This window comes from Manis pentadactyla, chromosome 7 (genome assembly GCF_030020395.1).
Source record: "Manis pentadactyla isolate mManPen7 chromosome 7, mManPen7.hap1, whole genome shotgun sequence".
In the NCBI taxonomy this organism is placed as follows: domain Eukaryota; kingdom Metazoa; phylum Chordata; class Mammalia; order Pholidota; family Manidae; genus Manis; species Manis pentadactyla.
In genome coordinates, this window is record NC_080025.1 from 45,572,628 (window position 1) to 45,586,383 (window position 13,756).

Below are 13,756 nucleotides of genomic sequence, written 5' to 3' on the forward strand. Positions count from 1 at the left end.
TCTGCCCTTTCAGGTTTGATAATTTGCTAGCACAAACTCATAGCACTCAGGAAAGTGCTTTCCATACATTTGCAGGTTTATTATGGAGGATACAAGCAAGCAGCCAAATGGTAGCGATGCTGGGACAAGGCGCGGGTTGGGGTGGGGCTCGGAGCGTCCCCTACGCCAGGCGCCGCTAGCTCCGGGTGTTTAGCCACCACCCGTGGTATAGGGGACTTTATGGAGGGTTCGTTCCACAGGTATGATTGATTGACTAGCTCAATCTCAAGCACCTCTCCTCTGCCTAGAGATTGGGGGTGTGGGGTTCGGAGGTCCACCCCTCCCCTCTGATCAGCGCTTTGTTTCCCTGGCAACCAGCCCCCACCCTGAAGCTCTCTAGGGGCCCAGCCACCTGTTATCTCACTGGCATACAAAAGCCACATCACTCCAGGATTTCAGGGGTTGTAGGAGCTGTGTGCTGGGGGCCAGGGACAAGACCAAGTACTTAATCTTTTATCATGCTGCCCCAGTGCTTGGAGCTCCAGTAATCAATGCTGTGCTGCAGTGAGGTGGGGTGGTGGGGCACAGATGGGGCTCTTGTGCCCAGTGGGGTCCAGGGGCCCTTCTGAAGCCAGAGCCCCATCTAAGGTACCTCCTCATTAAGCCCATAATCTGTTGTCTAAAACCAGGGTGAAGAATAGAACAGACCTCACAGGAGCCTTCAAGCTGGACCCTCTCTACCTGAAGCATAGCCACCAGGACTCAGGTAAGCAGCCCTTGGCTTTGTGGCCTGCTTCTGCTTTGGTTTCCATCAGAGCTGAACTCGAAGCAGAGGATGGGGGAGGAAGGCTCAGGGACACACAGCCTGACTGCCAGGTGGGCGCGGAGCCCAGGCAATGGGCACTGATGGGAAGCTGCTCAGAGCAGGAGCTGGGAGGGGAGGGCCGGGCACAGCCGTTCTTGTGGGTACGGACGTCTCCCGTGTGGAAACTATAAAACAACTGGCCTCGTGTCTCTCTGAAAGAGAGTTTGCACCCACTTATGCCAATACCACAGGGGAGGAGAAGAAAATGAAGAAAGCTGGGCTGGGGGTGGGGAGTGAAGAGATGCCCCAGGGCAGGTGGGTGTGCAAGTGTGCATCTCATCCCTTTGGTGCAGACCTGCTCTCCATGGGGCCACAGATGGTGCCATCATGATGGGCCCAGTGCCTGCCCACGAAGTCTGGTGGGGAAGCTGGGGGCCGGCTGCCTAGGTGGTCACAGCCCCCAGGTTGGGGCAAGGCCCCCAGGATTTTAGGCTGCCTACAAGGCTAGTCTAGGAAGTGTGGGGTGAAAAGAATGAGCAAGCCCCAGCAGGATTACCAGCCCTCCAGGGGATGAGGGCAAGAGGACAGAGTGTTAGCACCTAGAGGAGGAGGAGCAGGGAGGGGGCCGGTGTGCCTAGGGTGGCCAGCTCTCCAAGGCCACAACGGGGACAGTGTGGCTAAGAGGGGCAGCCTCCAGTCTGGCTGTGGGCTCCCCAATGACCAGGGCAGAGTGGGGACATGGACAGGTGTTGGTGTTATGAGGAACAGGGCTTTCCCTGGCACAGAGATGCTGAAAAATTTCTCCAGTGCCTTGTGAAATGCCCTTCATGAAACACAAAATGGCCCATTCATGCTCACTGTCCTAGCCTGCAGGCCATGGCCAACACCACGTCATGTCAGTGCAGGCCGGGCTCTGAGGGCTTGCCCAGGGCCTGGAAAGCCAGATTTCTCTGCAATTCTAAGCAAAGGTAGAAGTCTGATATTTAGAACAATGATCTCAGTGATACAATTTTTTTTTTAAAACATGGAATGAAAAATTCCAGAATGTGAACAGGATTGAAATGGTATAATTATTTGTGAATTTTTAAAGTTTTTCTCTATATTTTAAAAATAAGCCCTGGAAAAGATTATAATTACAATTACTATTTTTAAGTGCAGCACATCTTTATAATTCCGCCCGATTTCTTGCCCAAGATCACCACCTAGAAACTTCCGTCTGAGAGACTCGTCCAGTGTTCTTTCCTCTATATGATCCTTGGATTTACTGTTTGAGGGGAGACTAAAATGAGAAGCAGTGATTTTTCATAGCCACTGTGAAACCACTTCAATTCAGGATGATGAAAGGGGCTCACTGGATGCTCGGTGGTATCTGCCCTGGCCAGACCCTGGACCCAGATCCAAGAATATGGAGAGGAACACCCAGCACAAGTGTGATTCCTTCATTTGTTTTAATCCCTCTTTATATCACAAATTCACCTCCCCACACAAGAAGGAAGGCGTGGGACCTGACTGCCAGTTTACTACTGGGCACTAGAAGTCTCAGATTTTGTGCTTATGGAACTGCAGAAAATGAAACAAATGGAAATCCTTTCATAATTTAGCATTTCCAACCTGTGTTCCGGGTGCCCTGCTCTCTGGAACCCCCTTGAATCTGTCGACTTGGGACGTGTCACAGAGAACACCTAGCCCCTGTCCTTGGTGGTCTGTGTCTGGTCCAGGACATGATGGATGGGACACAGGAAGTGTACCTTGAAGACGAGTATTATGCACATGATCAGCCAAGTGTCTAATGGTTTTATTTATTTTTCTTTCTTTTCCTCTTTTCTAGGGCTTATCACTGACTACAGGGTAAGTGGGAGATCGTCCCGCTGAGCTCCAGGTGGTCATCCAAACTGAAAGGGGTGCCGGGTGCTGTCATGGGCTCTAACTCATGCTGCCTCCAATTCAGCTCACAGTCAGGGTCCTGCTGAGGACACCGTCCAGCTGAGTCCCAACCAGAAGATTAGGACAGGCAGTGGGCAGCTCTGCTGAGCCAACTTTAGGGCTCAGGCTAGGAAGGAATAATCTTGGCGCTCTTCGGAAAGGTGGCACCCAGATTCCTCTGCAAGGATGGCACTGTCCTTAGGCTGTGCAGCCCCTCTGTTCTGTGCTGTGCTGGGTACCAGTGAGCTGCTGTTCTGAGACACATCTGAGACCCCTTGCTCCTCTCTGATGGCTGCTTCTGGCCAAAGAGAAAATGTACCAACCTCTCTACTGTCCTCTGATATCCCAGTTTCTCCTTATGCCCCGTTGTACCTTGGAATAACGAAGTCCTGCCACTACAGCCTATGAGGTGTCTGTCCTGGGGACGGCTTTCATTTGGTCCTCCTGCTGTTTGGAAAGGACCTGTATCCAGGCAGGAGTGCAGCCCTGGGCCCTGAGAGCCCAGGCTCTTCCTTGAGGGAGGTAGTCCTGGGCTCAGCAGGCGAAGGACAAGAACACCACAGATGCCATCGTTTTGTTCAAAAAGGTTGGAAGCCCCGACCTAAGGTGGTCACAGCCCCCAGGTTGGGGCAAGACCCCCAGGATTTTAGGCTGCCTACAAGGCTAGTCCAGGAAGTGTGGGGTGAAAAGAATGAGCAAGCCCCGGAAGGATTACCAGCCCTCCAGGGGATGAGGGCAAGAGGACAGAGTGTTAGCACCTAGAGGAGGAGGAGGGAGAAGGGGGCAGGTGTGCCTGCTGGTGGGCGGCCGGCTGATGATGGGAAGGTAGCCACTATCTGCCACCAGTTCTCTGGTGCTGGGCAGAGTGGGCACCCTCATACTCCCTTCATAGATGTGGAGACAGAGATTCAAAGTTAAAGAATTTGCTGCGCCTAATTAACAGAGAACCAAGAACCTTGGTCAAAAACTCCCCGGCCCAGCCACACAACCTCCCATGATATTGAGGAAGCTGCATCTTCCCGTTCATTTTGGTGGCTTATCAAGAGTAGAGATAGGATTTAAACATTTTCAATTGCAGAGAGAAAAGTACCCAGAAATAACTCATTTGATATCCAAGAGAGGGAGAGGGAGAATTGCTCACTTGGCATCTTCTTTTTAAGTTTCAACAGAAAAGTCACAATGAAGTGCCACTACTTCATCTTCCCAAACAGCCCCAGCCCTTCATCCCCTCTGTGTCCTTTCTTGCTGGTGTTAGTACGTTTATAACATTGGAGCCACACCACATGTGGAGTGCCAGTCAGCTGACAAATTCAGGAAAAACCAGGGATAGTGTATTAGGACCAGCATGGTGGGATGTACTTTCTGGTGGCAGTGTGACCTGCAGGTCATTCGTGGCGGCCAGTGGGTCAGGAAGAGAATATTGCCCTAGAAAATGGTACCCAGCAGAGGGGTGTGGGTTTGGGCTCCCTCCTTCTTTGTTCCCGTAGACAGAGAAATCAGTGAAAGGACCCTCACCCCAATGGAGGTAAGCTCCACACCTCCCTGCCTGCTCACCATGGCAAACCTCTACTGACTTAGTGCAGTGAACACAGTGCCTCCCATGTAAACATCTGCTCCATCCTCATCTGTCTTGGAGTTTTGCAAAGAAAGCCTTTTGCTGTGGGGGCTGCTCCCTCCACATTGGCTTTGCCACCCAAGATGGGGCCTGGCAGCTGGCAGCTGGCTTCCAAGAGAAACATGCAGAGCCATGATCAAAAAGGACGCCAGCTCTTAGCACACGCCTCCCTAATGCACCGTTTTGTTTTGTTTTGTTTCAGCACTGGCAGTTACCTCTGGGTCGAAGATTTCGTTCTTTGAAGATGTGGTTTGTTTTTAGGATGTATGGAGTTGAGGGGCTGCAGGCCTATATCCGCAAGGTGACTGTGCTTTTTCACTGTTTATCTGGAAGGGCTTAAACTTTATAAATAAGATGTTTTAATAAGCAAATAAGTGATAAGGGATAGTTTGGGCTGTTGAGATTAGGGTATTTATAAGATGCATGATTATGTAAGACAATGCATTATGGATCTTCTAGACACTTCCATGAAGATGACAGGTTTTCAGGTGCAAGAGACTCGAAATGAAAACACCACTTGGCTGGGACTTTAGGCGCATGTTGCTCACAGTGAGGTCACATCAACAACGGCAGTAGTGAGAACACAGTGTGATTCTCCAAAACCCGCCAGCAGGGGAGACTCACAGAGCTGGATGGGGATGTGTGTCGCCTAGCCCAGTGGCTACCGGATGTGCCCCTAATCAGCAGCACATACGTGGCCTTGGTCTCGTGGGAGCGGCCCCAGCCACTTCCGTTGCAGGAAGTGAACCAGGTAGCTGTGATGAGCATCAGTATGTGGGCACCGGTGACCTCCTCCCAGTCCACCACCCTGCTTTTTTTTTTTCCTTTTGAACAATCGAGGAAACTGAGGCCAGGATATCTGCTAGGACTTGCCTGCCCAGTTAGCCAGCTCCAGAAGATCTGCGTGACCTCCGGCCGGGTCCCTCCCAGGCTGGTCCTTCCTCAGCTGTGGCCCATCTCGGTGGGCAGATGCCCTCAGGCTCCGTGGGAGCGAGGCAGCCTGTGGTTTCTGGCTTTCCTTCATTTCACATCCTGGGCCACAGCTTGGCCCCTGTACAGCTGGGGCACAGTGGAATGGCCGCAGGCTCCCAGGCTGGCGTCTGTATCCTCACATGGCCTCTGTAAGGACCCATGTGGGGTCAAGGCCTAGGGCAGGAGTGTGCGTGCCAGTTTATGGGTCTGAGATGTCCTCAAATACAATGAGATTTCAGGCTCCTTTGCTTAAAGGAGAAAAAGGGAGTCGTTTATCTCACCATAACGGGTCCAACTTGAAGCTCAGGGACACCTGGGTGTGATGAAGCTGCTTCACAGTAAAAACACTGCATGGCTGGCTCTGAAGGGCTCCCGTCCTGCCTTACAAGGAGGGGCGGTATGCGGACGGTCTAACCTGTCCTGGGCAGGCTGTACCTCCTCCCCACCAGCTGTTCCATGGGTGGGGGAGTGACCTGACACCACGAAGTCTTTGGTGCCCCCTAGTGGCACCAGGTTTATTACATGCAGGGAACAGCTCATTGGTATGGTGACTCAGTTCCAAGAACACGTTGAGCACAGTACTTGGCTCAGATGCTCTCTGAGCACCAGCAGGTGAAAGCGCCACGCTAGGTGCTAGGTTACATGAGCAACACATGCACTGGTACCAGGGCCAGCATGTGCTCAGACACACACTGAATCAGCTTTCGAGCTCCTTGAGCATCCAGAAGTCAAATCAGGTGGTAATTCTGTGAGAAGAAAGCAGTTGAATGTGATGGGTACGATGTGATTCACATCTCTTGGTGGCAAGTGCGATAGGCTAACAGCCCACAATGGCAAGTGCAGGACTGAAGCTTGACATTGGGCAGCTGTTAGCCTCCAGCCTCAGCATCCTTCTCTGCACAGTGGCATGGCATTGGCTGCGCAAGGCCATTGTGAGGATGGTGTGATGGAGAACGTGGCCCACAGTGGTGCAGGGAGCTGCTCAGGAGATGTCAGCCACATGTCTTTCCTGGATGCTTAGATACCCTTCACAATGTTTATTCTCAAATTATGAGATTGTTTTCGTGTGATACAAAGAGTCTGCTGAACAGAAGATGACGGTTGGTGTTTTTCTGAAGACAGCCCTTCTCTCACGGTTACAAGTTTCTCCATAACCTGTGTGGGAGCGGCTGGTGAGCAGGTCTTGTGCATACTGGAGGATACGGCTGTCAGCTCCTGACTGAGTCACAGATGTGTGGGCTAACAGGGGACGAGGGGGGTAATGGGGTCCCAGGAGGCTAGTCTGCATAAATGGTGAGAAGAGACTCACGCCATGTCCTCCCTCCTTCCCAAGCATGTCCAGCTGTCTCACGAGTTTGAGTCTTTGGTGCGCCAGGATCCCCGCTTTGAAGTCTGTGCAGAAGTCACTCTGGGGCTGGTGTGTTTTCGGCTAAAGGTATGTTAAGTCTTCTTCATATTCTTTGAATGTCATGGAGGGGAATATATCATTCACGACCTTGGCTCAGGAGCTTGCATTGGCCCCCCAAGACCCTGGGACTTAGTCCTCATTCCCAGGCTGTGGCCCTTGCCCCCCAACCCCCACCATCCTCCACACAAACTCTTCTTAGGAACTGTTCGCTTGGCTTCCATCAGGTTGAACCTTGGCCCTAGAATGCATGCCACTTTCTCCATCCACACACCTCTGCCCCTAGAGCACTCTGAGGACTGGTTCTTATACAGGCGCTCCTGCCAAGGGTGGCCACAGGACCAGCATCAGTGTGGGCTGGGGACTGGTGAAGAAGGCCATCTCAGGCCCCGCGCAGGTGGCTGGCTCTGCCTGTGAGCAAGGGCCCTGGGTTGCTGGTGCACCTAGGGCTTTGAGAAGCACTGGTCTGCAGTGCTCTTTTGTTCTGCTGCCTGACTGAATGTGTCCACTGTGGGAGGGGAGCGGGCCTAGGTGGCTGGGGCATAAATCCCCTTGCTGGGAATCATCATGACCGTATTTCTCAAAGGGCCCCAGAGGTACTGCACACACACACCCCTGGTGTAAACAAAGCTAGGCGAGAGCCTAACACCTGGCCACTGCTGGGCTAGCTGTGCAGCTGAAGAATCCACCCGCAGAGGTGGCCAGGAGCAGCAGCCGTGGTCCAGCTCTGTCAAGGGCTGTGATCAAAGTGGCCCTCCACTCACATCTCCTTCCCTCACTGACTCTTGGAGCTTTGAGGTGATGATGGGATCAGTCATGAGAAAGCCTGGACGTGACAGAGTGACAGTAGCCTTCTGATGTTCTGATGGGCTGGATGGGGGGCCACGATCTGCGGAGACACAACTTGGTGAGCAGCGCAGAAGTGTGCAGAGGGGCCGAGGTCTTGTGTGCTCTGGATGGACACGCGGAGGCCCAGAGCAGTGGTGTCCCAAGTACAGGGCCCCCTGGTGGCTGCGTTTGGCGGCTCAGCGCTGGTGTGGGCCATGTGCCTTGTTAGCCATCAGGAAGTCATTGTGTTTTTGTTTTTAGTGCCAGTGTTCCTGTAGGACTTTAACTTTTTAATGTTTAACAGTTTTATTGAGCTGTAATCCATATAGCATATACTTTGCACACCTAGATTACACATCTTAATCGTTTTTAGCAAATCCGCACAGTTGTACAGCCTCATGAAAATCTAATTTTAGAACATCACGTCCTCCATAGAAACCCCCCACCCCATCCTTAGGAGCCACTGATGTGCTTTCTGTCTCCATGGACTTGTCTATTTTGCCCCTGTAAATGGAATTGCCACCATACTGCCTCCTGGGACCAGCTCCTCTCCCTTAGCACAATGCTGTCAAGGTTAAGACTTCGGTTTTCTTTTCATAATTTATGTTGACCCCAAACCCACCTGTGCAGGGTCCTGTCTACTCTTATGTGCAGCCTAGTGAGTCCTCCCTCTCAGGACACCTGAGTGCTTTTCAGCCAATACACCTTTCTTTTTGTGGCATTTGATTCGTTTCTTCCATTCCACAGATCTACTGGGAATGCATTATGGGAAGGCTTTATGGTTCATTTTCTGCCTCTGCATCTACCTCCTTGTCATTATCTTCTTTTGGCCCCATTCCTTTCCAGTCTGGATTTCAAGCCCTTTACATCATCGACTGCCTCAGCATATACTATGGTCTTTAACTTAAAACAGCTAAACTTTTGCTATTGCTATGGTTTACTTCACTCCGTCCTTATCTCAGCCAGCCCTCTGTTGGTCTCCACTCAGTCTGTTTTCCACCCCCTCCCCTCTCCAGCACCCGTCTCCCAGCAGCTGCCAGACAGGAAGGGGCAGCTTCCCGGTTCCGGTTCCACGGTGCAAGTCTGCCCTCTGGTCCAGTCAGTGGGCGGCGGGCCTCGGCCTCCCTGCCCCAGGCTGGCTGCTCCACTCCAGAGGAGGTCCAACAACAGTCCATAGTTTGTGGACATTTTTCCCAGATTCTAGCAATAAGCTATTACACTTCAATTATGCTTCATTTTCTATGTTACTGAGACTTTCTTCTTCTTGTTTCCATGAGACCCCTTCATTGGTGCCATTAGATACCAGAGCTCTGTTGTTTAAGTCCATTAACTTGTGGGTAATATATCTAGAAATCCTTACTTTTTCCTAAAAAATCTGGACTGTGGAAAGGTCATCTTTGGCAGCACATTAGACCATGGAGAAATAGCCGTGCAGTCTCTCAGGGCCGTGTAAATGTTACTTGGTTGAATGTTTTACCATTGTGAATGAAAGGCATGTGGGAAGGAGGCTCTCCCTCATATGTGGGAGCATTGCTGAATGTGGGGCTTCCTTGGGAGTCGTTGAAGCTTGAGTCCTCTGGGACCTGAGCACAGACCCTCTCTCTCGACCCCTTCAGGGTTCCAACAAACTGAATGAAAGTCTTCTGGAAAGAATAAACAGCACCAAGAAAATCCACTTGGTTCCATGTCACCTCCGAGAGAAGTTTGTGCTGCGTTTTGCCATCTGCTCTCGCACTGTGGAATCTGCTCATGTGCAGCTGGCCTGGGAGCACATCCGAGAGCTGGCCTCCGACCTGATGAGAGCAAAGAAGGAATAAAAGGCACTGGCACTGAAGGTGAGCAGCTGCAGGTGAGTGTCTGCAGAGGCGCTACCATCCAGCTCTGTCACTCAGTCCTGCTGGGATGGGATTTCCTTCACTGTAAAAAGGGGAAGGTAACACCATCTTCTGTGGAGGCTGGAGAGGTGAAAGGGGCCATGGACTGTAGAAACTTAGGTAAGTTTTTATTTTGTATTCTTTTAGATGAGACTGTCAATCCTGTATCTCTATAATTTTCCCTCAGATTTCTTCAGTGTTTATAAAGGCAACTCAGTAGCTAACACATATATTAAACTGGAAAACTGTAGTTAAATGGCACTCAGTGGAAACATCACAAAGGCAATGTGACATACTGGTGATTTACTGTCAGGAAGGGCCAACTTCTTGATGGTTTGGAGAAAGGACATGTTTAGACTCTGGGCCTTCCTGCAGTGGTGAGGGACTTAGCCCATGTGGGTTAAGGCAACCTGAGGACTGCATGCAGCTAGCTCGCAGGGAAAACATTTCACACAAATGCAGCGTTTGCAAAAGGGAAGGTATCGAACATCATGTCTGTTGGAGCCACAATAATCTTGAGTCTTTTATGTGAAGAGTGTCATCTTGGAGGTCTGTCTTTTTTCTCTTTGTACCCATTTTGGGGGAGGACAGTGAAGGGGTACCTCTGTGATTGCCTCCCTTAACTTCTGCTTTCCTTTATCTCTCTTCCTTCTCATTTCTCCTGGCCCAGTGATGATAACCTATGGCGGATGTAGAACCCGTGTATGGTACTGATTGCATACACTTTACTGTCTTTGCTCTTAATTTTATTTGTGAATACCTTAAATATTACAGTGCTCAAAACATAAAAGATTTAAAAATTACACTTTATATGAGAGGACTTTCCATGGCTCCTGAGCTGTGAGGTCAAAGATCCACCTCCCAGTCAAAGTATGACCAGAAACACCAGACACTTTTCCTGGTACAACAAGGACCTTTCCCAAGGGACCCGCCTGCCCAGAGCAACTCCAGAGGTATAGCGTGAGCTTCACTGGAATGCATTAGGGAGAGATCATATTTTCATACATTTCTACTTCTCTATGATAAGCATGTGGGGGGGATGTATACACAAAATGACCCACGCCAGGCGGACGCTCTGACTAGCACTTCCTGTGTTTGCACCTACCCCGGCAGGTGAACCCTATCAGGGTCTCAGGATTCTGTGCCATACGCCCACAACTACAGAGGTGCCGTAGGTCTGAAGTTATTGGAAACAAGGTCCCATTTCTGACAGAAGTCACAATTACTGTGGAGTCATTATATTTGCTATCAACTCCGTAAAGATGGGATTCATTTTTTTAAATATGATACAAGAGTAAGTCATAATACATGTACTTCTGGGGGCCAGATTAATTACAGCAGTGACAATCCTAACACCTTGGTTTACTTGTGCTTTTTGAGGTTATTGTATCAAATTCCCATGACTAGACTTCTGAGAGAAAGAAGGAACTATCCTATCTTACAGAGGGTAGAAAACTGGGTGCAGATTCTAGTGGACATTGATAAAATGTGTTGCAGAGAAGCCGGGTTGGCAGTAAAATCATTTCTTACAGTTCAGACTCTTCTATATTGCACAGTGCCTCCATCTCCCTTGAGAAATATTATATTCCTTCTCTGAATCCTAATGAGAAGTAAACAGAATATGTTTCTTTACATTTTTTAATATAGCCACATATTCATGTTATTTTTTTCCCTGTAGAGATCAAAAGTCAAAAAGAAGTCTATCTGAAAGCTGGAAGGAGAGGAAAACAAGTTTCAGCCTGGCTCCATGGATTGAGCCTGTGGCCTCCTGTTTCTTTCTCTGAAGTTATCCAGAAGCTTGTGATTATGTCTGTTCAGTCTCTTATCAATGAAGAAACATTATTTGCTACATGAAAAGTTAATCCCAGTGGACACAGCTTTGCTTCATCATTTGGCCATGCTTTTTGCTGGTTAAACAAATCATGGGGTTTTGTGTTCTGAAAGTATTCAGGGTAGGAAGGCTCACTGAAATATTTTTCAGGGCTGTCTATGATCATGGGACTTGAGATTCTAGTGGTGATCTTTAAGTTGCTCTGTCATGTGGCTCAGTGCTTAATAAACAACTTAAAGTGCAATGGTAATTGTGTCTGGTAAGCATCCTTTGGTTCTACATTGTACCATATTGTTAATATGGACTTATCCTTTCAAAATAGCCAAAGCTATGGTATCTTTGGATATCTTTAAACGACATTCACTTATTCAACAAATGTTTATTGAGTACCTAGTACATCAGACACTGTTCAAGATGCATCAACAACGCACAAGTTATATTTGGAGATGACTCCAACTTGTGAAGAACTAAGGTCAGAACCAGAGACCAAGTAGTGCTGGTGCAATAGGAAAGACACTAACTTCCGGGGCCTGGGCTTCCTCATCTGGTCAGTCCCTCTGCCCTTTGGTGTCATGCTAAAGCAACTGGAGACTCTTCTTATAACTATAAACACCAATAAGGTGAAGTATTTACTCCGGTAACTTGTCTTTATTTGTAACAGTTCTGCTCATAGAAACACGTGTATTTTTCTAAATTAAGGCATCATTGATATGCAGTCTTATGAAGGAGAAACATGTGTATTTTAATCCCCAGATAGTCCTTTGGAGACTACAGAGCTATTGAGAGCACCCTCATGTGTGCTGGGTTTCCCAGTGGGAGTACTTGAATGTCAAAGATCTCTGATATCTATGTAAACGTAACTGAGTTACCTGTTCTTCAGAAATCTGGGACTACATCAGATGCCATGTAGTCCCCATCTCACGTGGTCAGGTCTTTTGTTCTCTACCCACCAATGACCCAGATCTGACTTCTGTCATGGTGTGAGGACATGGGATGGGTCACTGAGCCATGCATTAGGGTGTTGAGCACTCACATCATTGAGTTGAAGCCAAGGTGCCTAAGTCTTACAATGAGCCTGTTTACATCTGAGTGTGCTCCTGAGTTAAGATCTCTGTGAGGACTCCAAAGTGAGTCACCGAAGTCACCAATGCCAGCCCTCTGCTCAGCTGCACCCAGACGGACTTTGGGAAGATGCCTGAGACTTGGGCCTGAGGCAGGAGACTGGGCGGCAGGGAGGTGTGCACAGATGAAAGCCAGCAGGCAACGGAATGACAGAGGAGTTCCTCTCTCTGAACTGGCCGTATGTTATGGGCAGAGATTCTAAAACATCAGCTTAGGTGTAGACCCAGCAGACACAGAGCTTGAGTGATGTCCGGCTCATTTCTAAGTGAATCCTGGCAGCTCACTGCTGCTCCTGACTCTCCAGGCCTCTCCATCACAGCCACAGACCCCAAACCACCCAGCCTAGAAGCAGCACTGCCTCCAGGGTACTTAACACACGGACTCACAGCATTTGATCCATGCCAAGCACTCTTGTAAATATTTTTAAAATATTGACTTTTATTTAAAACTTCTCAATTATTTCCATTTTGCAGATGAGAAAACTGAGACATTGGGAGGTTTAATGACTTGTCCTGTCCCAAGGTCAAACCACTAATTAGTGGCTGAGCAAGGGCTGGAACCCAGGCCAGCTGGCTCTAGAACCCACACCCTTGCCCACTTACCTGTGTTGCCAAATAGGCTGTCTGCTCTACACGATGAGCCATTTCTCAGGATAACTGGCAGTGAGGAAATCCATTCCCTCACGGGAAAACCCATCTTTCACCTCCGGTAGTGACCCCAACCAGACAATTCTCAAATAGTTCAATGTGGAGACATTTTTAAAGGTTTGCATTATTCAGCCTAACCTTCCATCAAGGTACAGCATTTTTATGTACATATATATTCAATCTGGTGTCATAGTGCACAGACCGCTGTCGGCGCCAGAACTAGATGAGGCTCTGCCTACTTCTGCTGTCTCCTGACCACTGGCACCTCCTGCTTAGTGCCGAGAAAATCCCGGATGGATCTGGACACAACTAACATCCTGATAACCAAGAAAACTGCTTTTCCTCATGACACCTGACACCAAATGAGAAGTTTTTTCCCTCCTGGCACTGAATAGTGGCACATTCTACACCACCTCTCCAGCCCTCTGATGCTACTTACCTGGACTGCCCCCACTTCAGACGCCAGTCACAAGGTCTGGGCCTGCTGTACTTCTGATCAGCTGGCGATAAACTGGGGCTTCCCACGACGTCCTCCTCAGGTTCAATGCTTTGCAGAACAGTTTGCAGAACTCTGGAAGTCACTTTGTGTTTATCAGTTTATTACAAAGGCTACAACTCAGGAGCAACGTTGTAGACTAGATGCATAGGGCCAGGGATGGGGGAGGGTGCAGGGTGCCTGTGCCCTCTCTGCGTGCAACGTCCAATAGTGCCTCCCTTGTCCACTGACTTGGAAACTGAACTCCGTCATTTAGGGG

The 13,756-nt window shown here is 49.4% G+C and overlaps 1 protein-coding gene across 4 annotated transcripts in view; it reads left to right on the forward strand.

The window, feature by feature from the left end:
• The window catches only part of DDC (dopa decarboxylase), a 102,144-nt gene extending 90,670 nt beyond the window's left edge, over positions 1-11,474 (forward strand). For 3 of the 4 annotated variants that reach the window (XM_036918816.2, XM_036918817.2, XM_057505330.1), the window contains exons 10-15: positions 669-745; positions 2,613-2,632; positions 4,525-4,623; positions 6,628-6,729; positions 9,144-9,362; positions 11,080-11,474. In XM_036918816.2, coding sequence (XP_036774711.2) covers positions 669-745; positions 2,613-2,632; positions 4,525-4,623; positions 6,628-6,729; positions 9,144-9,344 — 499 coding nt within the window. In that variant the 3' untranslated portion in view covers positions 9,345-9,362; positions 11,080-11,474. Of the gene's footprint in view, positions 1-668; positions 746-2,612; positions 2,633-4,524; positions 4,624-6,627; positions 6,730-9,143; positions 9,377-11,079 lie in introns of all 4 variants that reach the window. The other variant, XM_036918818.2, reaches the window with a different exon arrangement.
• Positions 11,475-13,756: the final 2,282 nt, after the last annotated feature.